Source organism: Manacus candei, unplaced genomic scaffold (genome assembly GCF_025592945.1).
Source record: "Manacus candei isolate 608988 ecotype Guabito, Panama unplaced genomic scaffold, ASM2559294v1 h1tg000033l, whole genome shotgun sequence".
Lineage (NCBI taxonomy): Eukaryota > Metazoa > Chordata > Aves > Passeriformes > Pipridae > Manacus > Manacus candei.
The window spans coordinates 12,163,139-12,181,844 of NW_026138081.1; the positions used below are offsets into that span (position 1 = coordinate 12,163,139).

Consider the following 18,706-nt stretch of genomic DNA (forward strand, 5'->3'; position numbering starts at 1 on the left):
GCCTTCCAGCTACCCACTCTCCCTCCCTTACACCACACCCCACTCCTTTTTTTTTTTTTTAATTTTGCCTGATAAGTTTTATATGAGGAAAATTATTTTGGCTAATTCATCAGAAGTGAATTAGAAAAATCAAAAAGAAGGTAGCACATTAAAAGAGAAATTATCCAACCATAGAAGAGTGCAGGATTGCTTCTTTGGGCAGCAGTACCTATTGATAGTGGTTTAAAGTGTTCGGGGAAACTACAGACTCAACACAAATAGGCTGGTGCTTATTTGTGTTGAGACTTGAGAAATATATGAGGAACAGGAATAAGGTTTATTTATGTGCAGATCTATCCATGAGCATGCATCACTGATTTTAAGTGAGTATCACTTTCATGCTGACTGTCCAAAAATCAATGCAATTTTGTGGTAAAGGGAATGTAATCATTAGTAAGTTTGCAGATATGTCTTAATTCCTAATCTGAAGTATCAAAATTCAAAAAAAGCAAAGAGAAGCCTATCAGTCCTACTTTGCAAGTGACAACAAACTTGTGGAAGCCTTTTGTGAAAGATGCAGCTTTTTTTCATAGGTGCTGCTGTTACAGCTTACTTAATTGAATACTTAAGGCCTCTAAAAATCTTTTATCCAGCATATTTACAGGCTGCAATCTGCTAAGTATTTGCTAACTCAAAATAAAATCTATTCTACAATACTATCATCAAAATGCTAAATGGCAGAACTATACAAAATCACAGAAAATAGACTGAAGTCAGACGATGAATCTAACTTTGGAAGCAACCTCATGAGGCTGCAATAGCTCAATAAAATGCAGAGTACAATGTGCACTTTGGAGAGTTATGAGCTATCTTAATTGTAGAACTAATGGTTATACTGCTTTATCTAACACCTGAAGTAGCTGTAACAATTGAGCAACAAAACAACTATTAATCAGAACATTTTACCAAACTCTTTTTCTGTTACTTCTCAGGATCCTAGTGACATATTAAACAAAATTAACCCCTATAGAAAGAAAGAAGAAAAAGAAATCTTAAACCAAGGAGACAGGCAGGCAAGCAACCATGGCCAAGGATTCTTTCTAAGTATTCTCTGCATAATAATCTTACACAGCAAGATCTTCTTTCTGTTAGAAAGATGAATTTGTCCTAACGAGTAAGTTTACAAACCCTAGCAAGTCCTAGTAAGTAAGTTTATAAAGTTGGCATTTTCCGTATAAATATTCCATAAGCAAATCCATGCTCTCATTTTCAAAACCTCACTATTCAGAGCACAGGGACCTGAGCCCTATTAACAATCTTGTACTGATGAAAGAAATCTCTGGCTAATTTCAGTAAGCCCCTTGCCTTAAAACAGCGATTCCACCTCCGCACCTTCTGCTGATGTGCCTGCAGCTTCTACATATTCTTTCTGCACCTTTGTGTTCCTATCTAAACCACGTGACAGGAACAAGAGCATACAGAAGAGCATTGCGCTTAGTCCCTACTGACCAGAACAGCACAAGGAACAATAAGCAGAGCTAAAGGAACTCGATGCTGAATCAGCTGAGTTCAAAGGCAGAATACACACAGCAAGTTTTGGAGATTAGTTCTGACCAGTAACATAAGAATTTACAACGCTCACTTACTCACACTTTTCACCGTGATATTAATGTCAACTTGCAGGTGCTTCATTTTAACAGTTAGCTATATCCTGGCCCCGAGGCTGACCTGAAATGATTTGCTTTAAAAGCTTCAGTCATGGAGTTTATTTAGAGAAGAATACAGCAATATTCTCGTAAATCAAAAGCACATTCAAGCCATCTTTAGTTACTTTGTCATCTTATCAGAGTTAGAGGATACAGTTGCCATCTTCTGCTACCTCAAAAGTACATACCTACCTTCTTTCCAAGTATAATGTTTCATCCAGGCTTACTAGAAATTGTAACAGTGCTATGAGTAGATATTAGGCAGGAACTTAGATGAGAAACACACTCAGGCTCAAGCGGATCATTGTTCCCCTAACGAGCAGACACCAACTGTGGAATTCTGACTAGTACAGTTATTTAAAAAAATAAGCACAGGAGAGCACCCAGGAGAAGACATTTTTGCATTCCCTTTAAAAAGTGAGTGATTCTTTAGCCATTTTCTTCATTTTACTAGCCATTTAAAGGTGCTTGGTTTTGCTAGCATAATCTAAAGGTGTTAAGATACTCTGATGCCCTTCTTGTGGAGTACATCTTGTGCAGATTAATTTCGTCCTTAAATACTGACAAGGGCCACATTCCCTCTCCAAGCAATGACAACAGGAGATTATTAATGCCTTTGGCTAGGCAATGGAAAATCAACTCCTGAAACTCAGCAATGAGCTTCTAACTCTTTGTCAGCAACTGTTCACGCCCATCGGCCTGAAGAGTTTAAAGTAACACATGCTCTACTCCTGGAAGCACTCCTACCCAGCTTTCAGAGAAACTCCCTCTAAACCATCATAGAGCAAGACAGTTACCAAGTTTTGGTTTTCTTAGTAAAACAAAACTATTTTTTGTATTTTGACACCGAGAAAATTAACTGATTATGAGTCAAAAACATCTACAGGCTTTTATACAGTAAAAAATCAGAACCAGCTGCTTAGTGCAAAAGGTTAATTAATACTCCAGTGTATTTTCTTAACAGAGGTGGGTTCAGTCAGTGAAACTTTAAAAAAAACCAAACAAACAAAAAACCAACCAACCAAACAAACAGAAAACAAAAACAAAAACCCAAACAAAAACCAAAACAGAACACCAAACCAAACAAACATACAAAAAAAAAAGGTAAAAAAAAAAACCACAGTAAAACTTTGATCATCAGTTTCTGTGTAAGAGAAATTATTAAGAAATAACATGGAGAAAATTGTAGGCATAGGAATAATTAGCTATTTCAACACAATGATATAAAAGATCCTTGCAGATTGTTTAAGATCTGCAGCATTTCCACTGACTATTTTCTCTGCGGTCATACATTTTTAAGTAGAAACTCCCTAAATTCAACAGAAATAAAGAAATGTGTGTATGTATGCATACAGGAAAAATAAATAAATATATAAACAAGGAAGCAATTTAGTGTGTGCAACAGCAAAAGTTAAAAGTTTGCATTTCAGTGCCAGGACATAAAACAAACTGCTAGTTATTTTGCCAGCTGTCATAAAATATATTAGCTTCATCTGTGCAAGTTACCAGCACAAGACATATACACACAAATTCACATACACAAAATTATTACCAAGTTTCATAGCACATACCTTTTATACAAAAAAAAACCCACCACATCCACAATTTGTTTTATGAGTAAATCAAACGAATTTACTTACCACAGCTGGGGGATCATTCCATTCTTCATAAGAAATGGCAGCATATGGGTAAATTCTGTCATTGATAATCTGAAGAGTAGCGAGAGCAATTGCTTTCATTGATCTAAAATATGCTTCCCAGAACCACCTTGCCTGTAAAGAGAATAAAGTTCACTTTCACATTGCACAGATCCAGTGTTTAACAATCAATTTTGGCTTGCCATGCACAGTCTGTTCCATGAAGTCTACATGTCAGGTGGAAATTAAATTAGGAGGCATGTTTATTGTAGATAGAGTATCTCCACAGAGCCTGAAGGCTTCAACTCAACTCCACCTCCCAGAATAAAATGACTCACAGCCAATAAAAAGAAGCAGCAGCATTATTTTCGAGTGATTAAATAGAATGAGAATACTTGAAGGAATCAGGTATTTTCACACTTTCATCGTAGGTTTTCGTCTTGAAAAATGTCAAAAGCAGTTTGACTGTAGAACAGAAGAAATTGCTGTTATACTCATTTTTTTTCCAAGGCAGAGGAATCCACAGTGCAGCTAAATAGCCAAGTAAAATCATTCTCCCTAAAAAGTGGAACTTAGAAGTCACTTTTTAACACCAATATTAGAGACAGTTGATCAGATAGAGAATTTCAGTACTCATGAACCCTACCAGACTAATACCTTCCCATTCCAAAAAACCAAATTTTATTTACACAAGTAAATATTAAGATATTTACACAAAAGTACATGCACATGCCAATTTTTTACAATTGTTAATCTTGGCTAATTTATAGTACAGGCAGTGTAAAACTGGTGAAATGAAGCATGAGATTGTTATGCACAGGTGCTCTGAATTTCACAGATGAATCATTCTCAAGCTAAGGTCCTGTGCAGCAAGTTTTCATCTTGTCCCAGTTTCTGTGTGGGACAGAAATGCTAAAAGAAAAGCAAGAGTTTTGAAATGAAAATGCTGACTTATCTCTGTTAGAGAAATAAACATAATTTTAAATGCCTAGAACCATCAAATGATCCTGGATGTCCCCATCCAACCCAGAAGGAAACATGCTTTACCAATAAATGTAGTTCAAGAGTTCTGGCCTAAGAAATATGATTTTTTTTAACCTAGTTTTTCTTTGGGAAATGGCAGAACCTGAATTGTCCAGAAAGTAATTTAATTTTCAATATTCTTATGGTTCATTATCAACTATAAGAGTATGTGTTTGCATGTAGGAGGTAGAACAATAAAAAATGCATTTTTTTTATTAATTGGAAACTTTAGAAGCTTTCAGAGTCAGAATACAACTGAAGACAATGTACAAATTCAGGCAAGTGCTATTTTACTCATGTTACAGATTTCTTACATGGCAAAAAAGCTCTACAAACAAGCCATTTTTAATCACATGCTATGAAAATATTAAATAATATTATTTACCTTATTTAATTACTGTATTATTTACTTTTTTTTAATTACTGAAGGAATACCAAGCTTCTGGAAGCACAGACCTTAGGATGAACCAAAAATAACTCTTGTTTAGCTGTTGTTAACAAGCGCCAACATGTGTCATTCTGTGGGTCAGTACTTTTTAACAGAAGACAAACAGTGCTTCCTACATGTACACTTTCTTTTGGAATATTCCTAGGCTATCTAACAGTGTACAGGAAGGATTACAAGTAGTATGGAAAATGAAAATTCACAAGCAAAAACTTGCAGATATTCATGCTTATGCTACCCGTTCCTTTCCTTTGAGTGTAAGCTATGGGATTCAGAACTACAGACTACTTGTCAAAACACCAGCCCTAAAACTCTACTTTGTGGGTAGTTTGTAAAACAGATTCTGCAGAAAAGTTCTGTAAATATTTAAGATGAAAACAATCCACATTACAATTAAATAAACAAACTAGGAAAGAGATTAATGTTCTCTGAAGCACTACTTCTCACTTTGATTGAGAGAACAGCCATAACTCCAACTACTTCAGACTATTTCAAAATTTTATTTAAGAGACTGATGAGTGTGCCCAAAAATGACATTACTCTGGAGCTTGTTATCCAGGGAGAATGCAAAGTAACTTCACTCTAGAATGGAGTCCCTTCCCTCTCCTTATTTCTTTCCCTAGTAGGACTTAAGAACTGGATAACAGGCTGATTACCAAGAACACAGAACAAAATGAACACTACATCCAACTGTAAAAGCAGAAGAATTATATAAACAGCTAAGAATAAATAAAAAGACACTAAATAAAGCAAACACCACATGCTAAGCAAAGGCATAAGTATTCCTTTCTCCACGCTCCACTTCATAGGAAAAATGTATTATCCAGAACTCAGCAGCAATTGATTTAAAAACAAAACCAGAAGCAGAATAAGAATTAAAATGGACTAGAACAGCCAACCATTCAAGTATTATAAATAAATAGGAGTAAGAACACAGACCTCAAATTTTATTTTCATGTTTAGAACGTGATTAGAGCAACAGCTATAAGCAGCACTAAGCAGAAGGAGAAACTATTTTATATAACCTATTGACATACAACTTTATAAGCAAGTAGCTATTAATAGTGTGAAATGCACACAGGACTATGTATTCCACTGTTTCTAAATGACAGCATTCCTATACCGTTCTAAGATTGTCTATTAATACTGTAATATCTATTATTATCTAGCTTCATAATAATCAAAGCTAGTTTTCCTCCTTCAGCAAAACTAGTATGGATCTGATCTAGCTTCTCCTTGCTCAAAGAATGCTTCCAATGTCAGGTAAGATTATACCTTTACACCAGAAGCAAATCTGGAGAAGAGGGCAGAGGGAATTAATATTTATGAAATTAATTTTTTGTAAAGAGCCATAAAATGTTCCCACAGTTGGTTGTAATATTTTTGGAGTTGTGTTTCTTTAAGGCAGAACTCAAAACCTTCTAAGGGGATTTGAAGTCCCCAAACAGATGTTTCAGGGTCTCATTACTTCCTCCCCACCTTGTTTGCTTTTATAAGGCAGAACTGATTAACATGGCTTGCTAGTGTCTGCTGCTCCACATGCTGAGTTACTAAATATTTTGGGCAAGTTTTCTATTGGGAAGATGTATGTTGATTTCATTTAAAATGTATTTTCTGCTCTACTTGGTGAGGTGGAAAAGCTTGTGCTGGAATGTAACAAACAGAGGGGATAAAAATCCCATGAACATATTCGTGATACAGGAGAGTAACAACAACAACAAAGATATCTGTTCCGGACTTCTATGCCAACTTACTTATTATTCTTACATAGTTTTACTGAGCTATCTGTTTGTCTTTTCCATATCTATGAATAAGAAGACTCAAGAGTAACGTTATTACACTGGGTAGTGTTTTTAAGGTATGGTAATTGTAATATACTAATTAGAGCTACCTGAGTGCATTCCAGGATCTTGAAATAAAAAATCCATAAGCCTAGATCTTGTCTTTCACATAGACATATACAAAGACTACAACTATGATCAAGTAAGGCTAGCACTCCTTTCAAGTTGAACTGAAATTAGCTTCTAGTACTCTAGAAGCCTGCTTGATGAGGTTTCCAAATTTTCTAAGGAAACACAGTATGTGGACCACAGACTTGTAGAGAATGCTAACTTTGTATACACCTACATATTGCCTAGGTCACAGGTAATCTAAGTGGTAAATAGAGATCAAACATGTACTTTGTACAACTGCCAAAACAACACAAATCAATGTACATTGATTACCAGGAACTGAAAACAGTTATTTAAGAAACGTAACTTCTCTTCCCCTTCGAAATTTCTGGATAAATAGAAAATTTAGGATAGATTCAAAATGCAAGACAGAAAAGCATTATATTCTGTAACAGTTTTATCAATGTTTCAAAGAGTCAAATGTAGCATACTGTATGACTTGTTTGAGCATGAGAAGTACATTGTATTATTGGGTTGCCCAACAGGTTTGAAGTGACTGGAAACTGTCATTACACAATACATTCCCCATGAAATTCATTCACCTGAATTCAATTTCTGCAGTAAATTTAGCAAAGCCATGAGAACCTCATCATGGAAGCCACAGACTTAAGGAATGGGAGGCCAAACTCTCTCCTCTCACCAGTGAGTTCTGCAGACCAAGGTCACAAACACTGGCATATTAGTAAGTAGTTCTAAGTTGTTGCCTTTCCTTTCTTCCTCCCTGCCCCACTTTCAACTGCTGCATCCTCCTTAGATCAGCCATGAAAACTTTATGTAGAGGCCAAAATTGCTTAATATAATATAGTGTTATAATTTATACTCTAAAAATACACATTCACACCTTGAGAAAGACTAGTAATATCTGAAAGACAGATGTTCCTTCAGACAAGTAAGCAACCATCCAAAACAAAAGTTCAGTTCCTCTACTTTTCAGTTCTGGGACTTTGTTCAAGCGGACTATGAAGAAACCAAACTGACAATATTCAGCACATACCGGTACATGCAAGAGCTTGGGAAGGGGGTATTTGCAGTTATTTTCATAGCAGACAACAGGCAGCAGCAGGGTAGCCTACTCACTGAAAGTAACATTTATTTAGGGAAGGTGTTATTTTCCTTAGGAATAAACACACTTGGGGGCCCAGCATCTCTTTATAAGCTCTTTACAAGCCAGCAAAGCATCAGATTACAGAGCCCATTCATATAATGTTTATAAGTTCTAGTGTTAATGCCCCTAATGGTGCTCCGGTGTAGAAGGCAAGACAGATCAACGTAAATCTTTTGATTAGTTTGTGAAAAGACAAACACTGGGCATGAGGCAAGGAAAGAACTATTTTCTGTAACATTTAGATCAAGAGGAAACAGTCCATGAAAGGAACTTTCTAGCTTCCTGTCTTTTCACAGCCCATGATTTGGTCGGAGTTGGTAAAGTTAGCAAAAGGGGAAAAAACCAAAATTCACAGAAGAGTAGTAAAACTTAACTGCCCATAAACCACCACTTTTCTCAACTTTTAGGTCAGGCGCCATGATGCTGTAAGATTCTGCCCCACTGCAGCAGTTCAGTGTTTCTAAAATGCCTTGAAAAGGTTTATGAGGGCCTGAAATATGACTTTCACACTGGCTAGGATGACTCTGCTTAAATGCTTTCCCTTCTCGATGCCTCTTGATGTTCCTGGTTTTTACTCCCAGCTGGATTACAGAAGTTTAGCCAAAGAAAAGAGTGTGGCCTAGATGCTGCAACAGCACTGGCCTGGAAGTTTGGCGATCTTACTTTTATGCCTTTCAAATTTTAGGATGGATAGCAGAAAAGAAAAAAAAAAAACAAAACAACAAAAAAACCCCCCCAAAAAACAACAAAACAAAAGAAAACAAGTTTATCTTCTTTTTTAATTTCTAAATAGAAACTTTAAACTAATAAAATTAATACTTGGCTAAGTAACCAAAGATACTGACTGCAGCAACCCCTTGCTAAACCATGTACCTTCAGCAGAGATATAAAAGCTATTACAATAAATATCCATAGCTCAGCTGTGCATCTGACAGCTCTGTGCATGTAAGTGCATCCACTAAGACCTTCTCAAGTTATATGTCATACTGTAATATAATCAAATGTTTTCTAAGTTAGTGAGACCTAACAAGTTTTGTCCATCAAGTAAACTACTAGGATTGGTCACAGGCAACCTTTCCTCGCCCTAGCCTATTTCCATTGTCCAGTAGAATTAGATGGGCTACTGGGGTTCAAGATAAATTGAATTTTTATGTTTGCCCTATACCAGAGATGCACATGAGGGTAGCTGATGTTATATAATAGTCAAGCAGCAAGCTTGAGCTCTCAAGCACCCTACTGACCTCCTCTGCAAAATGGGACTGAAGAAAGCATAAATTCCTCTTTTGGAGTAACAAGCATTTTATAAAGTTTCCCAAGATAAATTTTGGGTTCTATAGCCCCAAGTTCCCACATTTTCCTGCTTATAAATTGTAATCTGCACCCTTTTTCTGTACTGCTTTACTGTTTCTACATCTGGTTCTCTGTTTCAACAACTTCCTTGCTGATCATACATACTACTTTCAATACGTAGTTCTTCAGCAAAGATGATACCAGCTGGGGCAGCTAAAACCAGTGCAATCTTTGGGTTTTTTTACACAGGCTTACAAAAACCCTCAGAAGACTTTATACTATTATGAATTAGACAGTATTTAGTTATTTCTCGAAAATGGTAAGAATTTGGGGTTAAAAAAATTGCTTGATTGGTTTAGGACCCTTGGCAATATCACACAATCAAGTTCAACACACCTAAAACTGGCTGGCTCAATCTTTTCTCTGTAACCAGTGCAGGAAAAAAATCGGGTGATTCAGAGAGACATTTAGAGCTCTGGTACCTTAAAATACCTCCTGGACAATTCGTTCTCCTCTTATTAAGGGAGCATGAGAGGATAGAGTAAGTGACTAGCTGTAGGACATGATCCTTTTTCCCCTTAAAGCTATGTCTTCAGTAAAAACCTGAGATCCTCTCATTTTTCCCAGGGAGGCATGAAGGTTTGAAATGAGAACAAACAAAAATGTAGGCTATGTTTTTCCAAAATAATTAATGTGTTTCAGACTATGAAAAAAGTGAGAGAGATGTACTCTGGAAAGTTGGGTCACTTTTGGGGTGGAAAGTGCAATTCCCTGAAACTGGAGGTAAAGTCTTTAGAAATTGCAACCTGAAAGTAAAAATTAGTTTCTTGTCTCCATACATAGACTATGGAGACAAGTCCTTTAAATCAACGGAATACTGGTAAAATAATGCTAACTTGCCAAAAACTGAAAAGTTTTCAGATTTATTTTCATGTTTTATAGAATATCACCTTAAAAGCACCTTCCAAATTCAATCTAAGCTGTCTGTGTTGCATCTGTTTGTCAACACAGGCCTATCCAAGAAAAGCAGCAGTGCAGGCAGCATATAAAGAGGGCTCAGAACATCAGTGTGTCACTTCCAAAGCTAAAAAAATGGGGATTAGCAAGGAATTGCACCTTCGGGGGTGCCTGATCACCTTCAGAAAAAGACTAATCCATAATTCAACCTTGGGGTTACCTGAACCTCAAATCAGAAGATCCTCTACAAAGCAAAAAGAGGAATGAGCAGTGGAACAATGCAGGGCACATACTGTTGTTTCCAGTTAGCTGAAGCTTGCTTCTAATGTAACAAGACAACATTCTTTTAATATTATTTATGAATATTCATTCCATCTTTCAACTCTTGTTTCTGAGTTATGCATGATTCTCAACTAAAGCCCTGAAAATACTAAATTCATCTATTTAACTTATACAAATTATATGAGTGGCTTACAGAGGAATATTTCTTAATTACAACACACTTCTGCAGGATAAGAAAACAAAACAATAATTTGTATCATTACAGTCAAATATTTTAAGACAGAAATTCTAGATAGACATTTCATGATGCTGGTTTTTATTGTAATTCAGCCTCAAAAACTATCTTTTCAAAAGTGAAGCAGCAAGTGGATTTAATCATTTGGCTCAATATTCTCTACTATAGTAATTTCAGTCATGAAACAATAAAATTTGCCTGCTTCAGACACAATGGAGAGTGAAAATTAAATTTTTCCATTATCCAGATTTCTTTTTTTCCCCTTTTTCTTTTTGAAGCTGCCGATTCATAAGGGGACAGGGGTCAGAGTTCAAAATGCTAGTCTTACCCTTCAGATACCAGCCACTTGGGAGTAACTCACTTCTACTGGCTCTCAGTTTTACTGCTGTACACTACTTGATGACTCTTAAGAGTTAAGGGTAAAGGAAAATGGTAATGCAATGTCAGATATTAAGCTTCTTGCACTTCAGCTTTCCTCAGATTCTCCTCTTTGGTGCTTTCAAAAGAATCACTGACATAATTACAGTAACCCATATGCACAACAACACATACTGTGCATATACGAGAATAGTTCTTTAACAGACATGCCTCAAAGTTAATATTTTCACTCTTGCTTCCATACTTTCAAACAATTGTGGGAGTTTGGGGGGGTTTCTTGGTTTTAGATGTTGTGTTGGTTTTTTGGTTTTGCTTTGGTGGTTTTAAGGTTTTTATGTTCTGTTATGAAGAACCTTATTATGCTTAAATATATGACATAAAAGATGGTATTTTTAATAGAAGAGTTCTCATTGTCTCTCATGAAATGGTAACATTATATATAGTTTTGAAATCTTGCATTATCTTTACCCTTAAAATACGAATTTCCGCTATTCCTTGTCCCAGTGATAGTAACTTAGTTCTAAAAATAGCAAGAACACAAAACTTGAATAGATAAAAATATCACTGAGCACTGGTGTTCTCCCCTCCCTGTGTATATTTCTGCACTTCAAACTTGCTTCTTTGATTAATGAGTATGTCAACTTAACAACTCTGTCACAGAAGGCAACATTGCACCAGCCAGGAAACCTGACTTACTGCCCTGGCACCCTACAAATCCGTGGCCAAAATACATTTCAATTATGGAGCCGACAGATACCACCACTATTAGCAGCAAGGAAACACCCCATTTTCAGCTGTAGCTGGGAATACTGTTGCAAAGCACAGAGACAGAGCCAGCAAAGAGAGGAGCAGGATGAGAAGGAAAAAAAAAAAAGAAAGGTATTTACAGCTTTAGAAAGATGTGATGTAAAAACGGCTACCATTTTCTGAATTCCCTTTGCTTCCAAAGAGCTTTCAGTGGTGTCTTCCTATTTACAGGCAAATGACATCTGTTGACATCACAGAAATAACACAACTGAAAAAAAGTAATACACCTGAAAAAGAGTAATACAGATCCTACTGTGGCTTTCAGATAGTCTTTATCTACATAATCATCAATAATGATGTAATGACACAAAAATAGGCCACTCTCTTCCCTCTAGTTTCCAGGAGTTTACACGGCAGCCTAATTACTCCACTTTCACCAGGCTGTTACTGTGAAGGAAGGGGCAGACACACCTAACCTGAGGAGTAGTCAAAATTACTTGGATCTGTATCATCTTTATTATGATGTTTGTCCTTTGCACTCTCCCTGTTAACATGAAACCAGACCTACAGTAAGCTAGACTTACACTATCACTGATTCAATGGCAGCCTAAAAAATAATGGAAAACAAATTCATGTATGTAATGGCAGGGAACATTCAACTGCTGTATGACCAGAAGTTGGGGGTGGGAGGACATTTTAGCCACGTTTCTTGACAAGTGATGGACAGCTCCTGAAACTGAAAGCAATAGGTTTCTAGTCCTAGGGGTATTGCCTTCAAATATGTCTATGTTCTCAGGGTAGATCAGTTTTCCCTGCTGCAGGCATCCTGCTGAGAGGTGAGGTCCCAAGCAAAACACAGGAATCTGACTGCAAGCCTTTGAGGTGGCAGGAGCCAAGGGAGGTTCAAAGACAAGGCTGGCTGGTGGGCAGCACCTCTGAGTATTGCAGAGGTTAGAGGTTAGTAAAGCAGGAGCCACTGGCCAATAAAACAGTGTTTGGAGAGCCCAATCTACAGATAAATTGGGGATCTGTTTACACCTTTCCCAGCTTTCTGAGTTACACACAGTGATGCTTCCCACTGTGATCTTGTCCTCTGTCCACCAGCATCTCCCTTCCTTGGCAGCTGCCCTGCTCTCTGCTGGCTGGCTTTATAACATGCCTCAAGGATGCTTGGAAACATTTAATCAGCATCCAGCATCAAAAATAAATAAATAAAAGCACAACCGCTTTTATTTGTGTCAACTGCTGCAACAAGATCTGGCTTGTTTGAGATTTCCCATGACTGCTGTACTAATGCTGGGAGAATAGAAGCTTAAATTCCCTTGATTAGAGAAACTAAACACAAAGCAAGCCCAGTGCCAATCACACACATGAAAGGACAGCTTTCTGAAGGAAAAAAAAAATCTAGGTAGGGTTACCACCATATTATAGCAGTCAAAAATCAGCAAATACCTCAATTTCAGAGCTTAAGCTCTATACCAGGAAGAACTTGCCCTTTTGATGAAGACATGTCTTGCTCAGTTTCCTGTAAGCTATATAGCTCTGTTTTATACAAACACAAACATAATATACATACCCCCATACACACAGTTCTCAACACTGGACAACTTTAACGACAGACATTACTGCCAGCATTGCCTGAACACAAGTATATCTTGCTGACTTCTGGAAGGATAAAAGTGAAGGACAGCAGTCATGAGGCTTTTTCCATATCTACTTGAAAAATTCCATTTAGAACATGGTGCTACTTTTTTCCTCTGCACTTTAAAAATAACTGATCTTAGCTCAAGCTATTTAAAAATACTTCATCCTTCATGGCTCAAACTGCACATGACTGCATGGCTATCTGATGAAATAGGTAAGGTGATTATTAATCACTGGTTGTGATAATACTATGTGGTAGTCACACTGCAATGGAACAGGGTTGAAAATAATTTTACATGAACAAAACAGTTGATAAACATCAACAAGAGTTATTTATTTCTTCTCAGCAAACATGTGAAACACCATGATATCCTTTACTGCATGAAACTGAATTTTGCAAAAAAAGAGAATTAATCTCAAAGATAAATATTAAGGCTTATTACATAAATCCTTGCTACCCAAAAAAGATGGAAAGTACTAAGCAGCATTTGCATATTTATTATGTATTAATCTTTTGCTTCACCTGAACAATTAAAAATGTGAGGAAGGAGTTGTTTTCCCTCTCCCCTTTATACATTCTGGCTATTACACATAGGCAGCAACAGATCAGAAACAAAACCAGCAGTGAGAGGAAGAGTGCAGAGCCTGGGCTGGTGTTGCTAACTTACTGAAGCATTTCAGACAGTTGGTTCATGGTCATGTTTAACCTAATCACTAGATTCAGGATCAGGAAAGTTTCTCCCAATGCCTCAACAGGCACCACTGATATTTTTTGCCTTTGTTTGCTACAGTGTTGGGAAGCATATTTATGATAGACTCACTGTGTGAGGGAAAAGAGATGAAATATTCTGTGGACCCCCTGGGACCAGAATTCCACTACCACTTGAATCTGGTTGCAGGAAACTGGATTTCTTAATCTTAACCATAATCTAACAACTTCTATCCATGATTCCCTACTTCATCCTTAGTATCCTGGAATATGCACACCCTCTGTAGTCCTCCTCTCCAGAGCATCTGTACAGATTTAAGTCACCAGGATAGAGTATGTATTGAAAGACAACTAATGCCAGGTGCCATTTTAATTTCTAAAGAGCATTCAGAACTGTCGCTAATGAAAAAAAGAAAGGAAAAAATTTAAAAAGGAGCAAAAGGGAAAGGAAGAAGCCAACTCCTAGATACAAATTACACAATTGGCAAGCCAAAGGGAATTACAATATATTCCTAAACAGCCCTCTATTCAATTCATAACAAAGATACATAATTTTCCCACATACAGGCATGTAAGAAACTATTGGATATATCTGCATAATTTACAAACAAAGATTAAAGGAAAAGGTGTCTAAAGATTACCTGGCAACAGATTGTTTCTACAGAACATGTAAAACCTTTCTAATTTAAAAGACAAACATTCCTACTGTGTTGTAAGATATATTTGATTTAGTCATTAAAACATGATCCAGGACTTCCAAATTCCATTATTAATCTTATTATTTGGCCTTGTACAAGTTAATTTATGTATCTATCTATTCATCAGTAAAATGGATACAAGACCAAGGCGTATTTACTACCACTACTGAATATACTCACATGCAAATTACTACAGCACTGCAGTGTACTTATGCTATACAGATAAATGCTGAAGTTGTAACAATTTCAATAATGAAAGGGGCTAAGTGGAGCAAGGGGATTTGATAAATGTGATGTGGTACACACTAAGCAGCAGCAGAGGGAAAGCAGAGATTAACAAAGAGAGTGGAACACCAGGAGATATGCTTAATCATCCATTTGTCTGCAGCTAACTGCTTCATGTGCACAACAAAATATTTTCAAATATTTTTTCTAAAACTATATGCCTTTCCAATTTTTGGATCATCTGGGTTTATTTGTAGTCCATCCAAGCTGTGTATAGCAACCTGAAAAGTGTAAGTAGCAAAAATCCACTGTGCAACAAGATGCAAACTCTTAAAATACAGGCTCTTAAAATCTAATCTTAAAAACAAACAAGAAAATTGTCTTAAAATAGCATAATTTCCCTCTTACAGTTAAGTTTCACCTTTTGTTGTTCAGAAGCTGCCAACGTAGATACAAAAGCAGCCCAACTGTGTCCTATAAAAATTATTCATTGAGGTGCTGATTGGTCTCAAATTTTGTAGTTCTTTCTCAGAGATGCCATGAAGACAGTTTTCTTCATTCTGAAAAGCAACAAGGCAGGAGAGACAACAAGAAAAAAATCTAGGATAAGGATACTCTCTGCAACAAATGAAGGGAGTGGGGAGCAATGAAAGTCTCATATATAAATGCCAAGGATTCTACAACTCCCATGGCGATCCTGGCAGTAAGCCAGGAAAAAGTTTTCTCTTTCCTTTGCTGTTTGCAGCAACAAATCTTTCTTCTGGGGGAGGGGTGAGAGGGCTGGAACTAACTTCACTGCATCTGATAAGATGGCAAATTGTCCAGGCCTGACATTTATGGGGGACCCAGAGCTCCACTGAAGCACTCTGGGAGGATTAAGGCAGGGTTAGCCTCTGCAGCCGCGCTCCTTAAAATGCTACAAATGGCAGACAGATGAAAGTTTGCCTAAATTTGATAATGATGAGTCTAAGGAACCCTGAGACAGAAGCTATCCCCTGTCAGGGAAAGAACTGCAGCTGTAAGTTTAATATTCTCATTAAATGGACTTGTAAAAATCTAACTATGCTCAAAGAGCTTCCAGTGTCCAGATATTGAAATGAATTTCTGTTTAATTGGTTAACAAGAACTAAATCCCATCTCTTTTATGTAAGTTGCACCACCCACAGAAAAACTCCACCACCCATTTGCTTTAACTCTATCCAAGACCATTTCACTGCAAGAATGGGATGTTTCACACGCTGGTAGTGATTGCCTGGAGCCAGCAGAAAGGCTCATATAGCTGTCAGCAAGCTGATAAGAGCTGAAATTACTCTACAGAGCTCTCTTTAAAGAGGAGCCAAAGAAGCACATTAAATGAAAAGGAGGAGGGGTCAGAAAAGCCAGCCACTCATGTTATTTTAACGTGGCACTAAAATAAGTCATTGATTTATGCATATGTCTTCAGCTCTGTTTGACCTGGAGTCTGAACTTTTCTTAAGGTCAGGGCTGAGGCACATGGGACATGCACTACAAAAACCACAACAGCTTGTCCAGGTATTCTGACTGTGGGAACAAACATTGCAAACTACATGCTTTCTATTCACATTTCTTACACTGAATTTACACTCCTTTTTAGTTTTTAATTGTCCATGTGGGCTGAAAACACAAGAGGTTGGGAGTATCTAAAACTTTAATTCATGAAAAGCAAGAATGCTGCATGGTCACTATTTGAGAAAGTACCTTGTGGGGCTTCAGGAAAGTGAATTACCCATTCATCCAAAGGAGGAAACTATACATCACAGTCAATATTCTACCACTAAAGTGTTTGGCAGCCAGCAAAGTCAAGACGCACTTTGAAAACCATTGATGATCTGACAAGGTTATTCCACAAGGCATTATAATACCAAGGTCTTCTGTAAACCCAAGTCCTGAAGTTGCATTACTGTGCCTGCACCAGGTCTGACCAAATGGCCTTCTGCTCCCATATTCTCTCTGACAATGCTCTGACAAGCAGGTATCTTAGGAACTCCCCTCCCACAGACACAGCAGGCATAAGCCACCACTTCCATAAAGTACTCTACAGCTTTCGGAACTCCGCAATGCAAGAACTCCTGAGGCAGAGGATATATCTTTGCTTTCATCTCTGACAGATTTTCCTTCTCTGGATTTCTTCATTCTGCCTTTATGTCAATAAAACCCCTTCACTCTCACAAAATGCTGACGCAGTGATCTCACAGACTATCTACTAGTTCTATGAGAAAATCATCTCCTTTTTAATTTTTTTAGACCACATTCCCAGTAATACAAGTCTTATGAAACATGAAAAGAAATCGTATCAAACATTGTAGAGTCATATCCATTCACTTTTTTTCACTACATTCTTATAGTTCTGTACTACATTCTTGCTTCACCTCATCGCCAATTGGTCATTCTCAAGCTGAAGAGTGTTAGGCTATTTAATTACTCTTCTCTTGAAACTTTTGATCATCCTTGTTCTGTAATATCCTTTTTAAGATGGGAGAGCCATAACTACAAACTGTATTCATGGTGCAGACAGACAACAGATTTACATGGTGGCATAGTATTTTCCATCTTGTTCCCTACCTTTTTTCTAAAAATTCTTGATTCTTTTGGTTTTGGTTTGTTGGGATTTTTTTATTAAAACTGACCATGGAATTTATACTTTCACGTAACTACTTATTACAGCTCCAAGAATTCTTTTCCAAGTGATTGTAGCTACTTGAGAGGCCATAACTGCCTACGAGAAGGATGTTTTAAATTGCTTTTATACCCCTTTCTTTGTATACTGAATTTAATTTGTCACTTTATCATTTGGTCATGCTGCATCTGAATTTCTGTGGCCTAAGGTGTGCCAGTTGCAAATAAAACCTTTCCCAAAGCAGATCATTCATAATGGGTAAATGCAAGTGGTTTTCTGTGACTATTAACTCGAGCTGCAAATTTTCCCTTAAAAAGCCATGTTGTTCTGGGATGCTTACCTTCTACACAGCTACATAGCTTTATGGAATTTCTTATCTCCAACACCTCCATTTCTCTGTAAGTTTGGTTGAAATCGAGCAGTAACAGATATTAGAAGAGAAATCAGCATGCACATTTGTATGTGATCATACCCTTGTTTCCCTAGGAAACCAGGATGGAAAGAATTCCCATGCTCAAGAACACTTGCTCTTCATTCTTGTACCATCAGAGCACACAAAGTCACCCAGTCTTCTAGAACAGATATTAATTTAGAAGTTTTATTTTTGGGAGATGGGGAGTATTATAAATTCAAAAAGGAATAGGCACACAAAGCCTTCTTTTGAAAGTAAACTCCTTACCTCAAATCTGTTCAGTGAGAAAGAAAGCCTAACTAAACAGAGGAATAACTCTTCTATTCCCACTACACAGTACTTCCATATTCTGATCCTATGCCTTAATGAGTCTAGTTCCATTGAAAGTATACTTCTAGGTATACTTTGCTATACTTTGCTAAGTATATGTTGCTATTAAATGAGGAAAACTATTTACAAGATGCTTGTATATTCAGGTAGACTGAGTCATCTCACAAAAACAGGAGGAAAAAGGCACAGAGGCTGAGATGGAAGCTGAGGAAAACGTTCATATCAGTTAGAGACATTCATATATCAACTACACTGCTGAAACATGTTTCCAGAGACTTAACAGGCTTTCAAACCAAAACTTATTTCACACTTCA

At 37.1% G+C, this 18,706-nt stretch overlaps 1 protein-coding gene across 1 annotated transcript in view; it reads right to left on the reverse strand.

Annotated features, from left to right (window-relative positions):
- EXT2 (exostosin glycosyltransferase 2) overlaps positions 1-18,706 on the reverse strand; it is a 73,758-nt gene that overhangs the window by 34,138 nt on the left and 20,914 nt on the right. Inside the window, exon 8 of the mRNA XM_051791723.1 lies at positions 3,326-3,457. Within this exon, the coding sequence (XP_051647683.1) occupies positions 3,326-3,457 (132 nt within the window). The remainder of the gene's footprint in view (positions 1-3,325; positions 3,458-18,706) is intronic.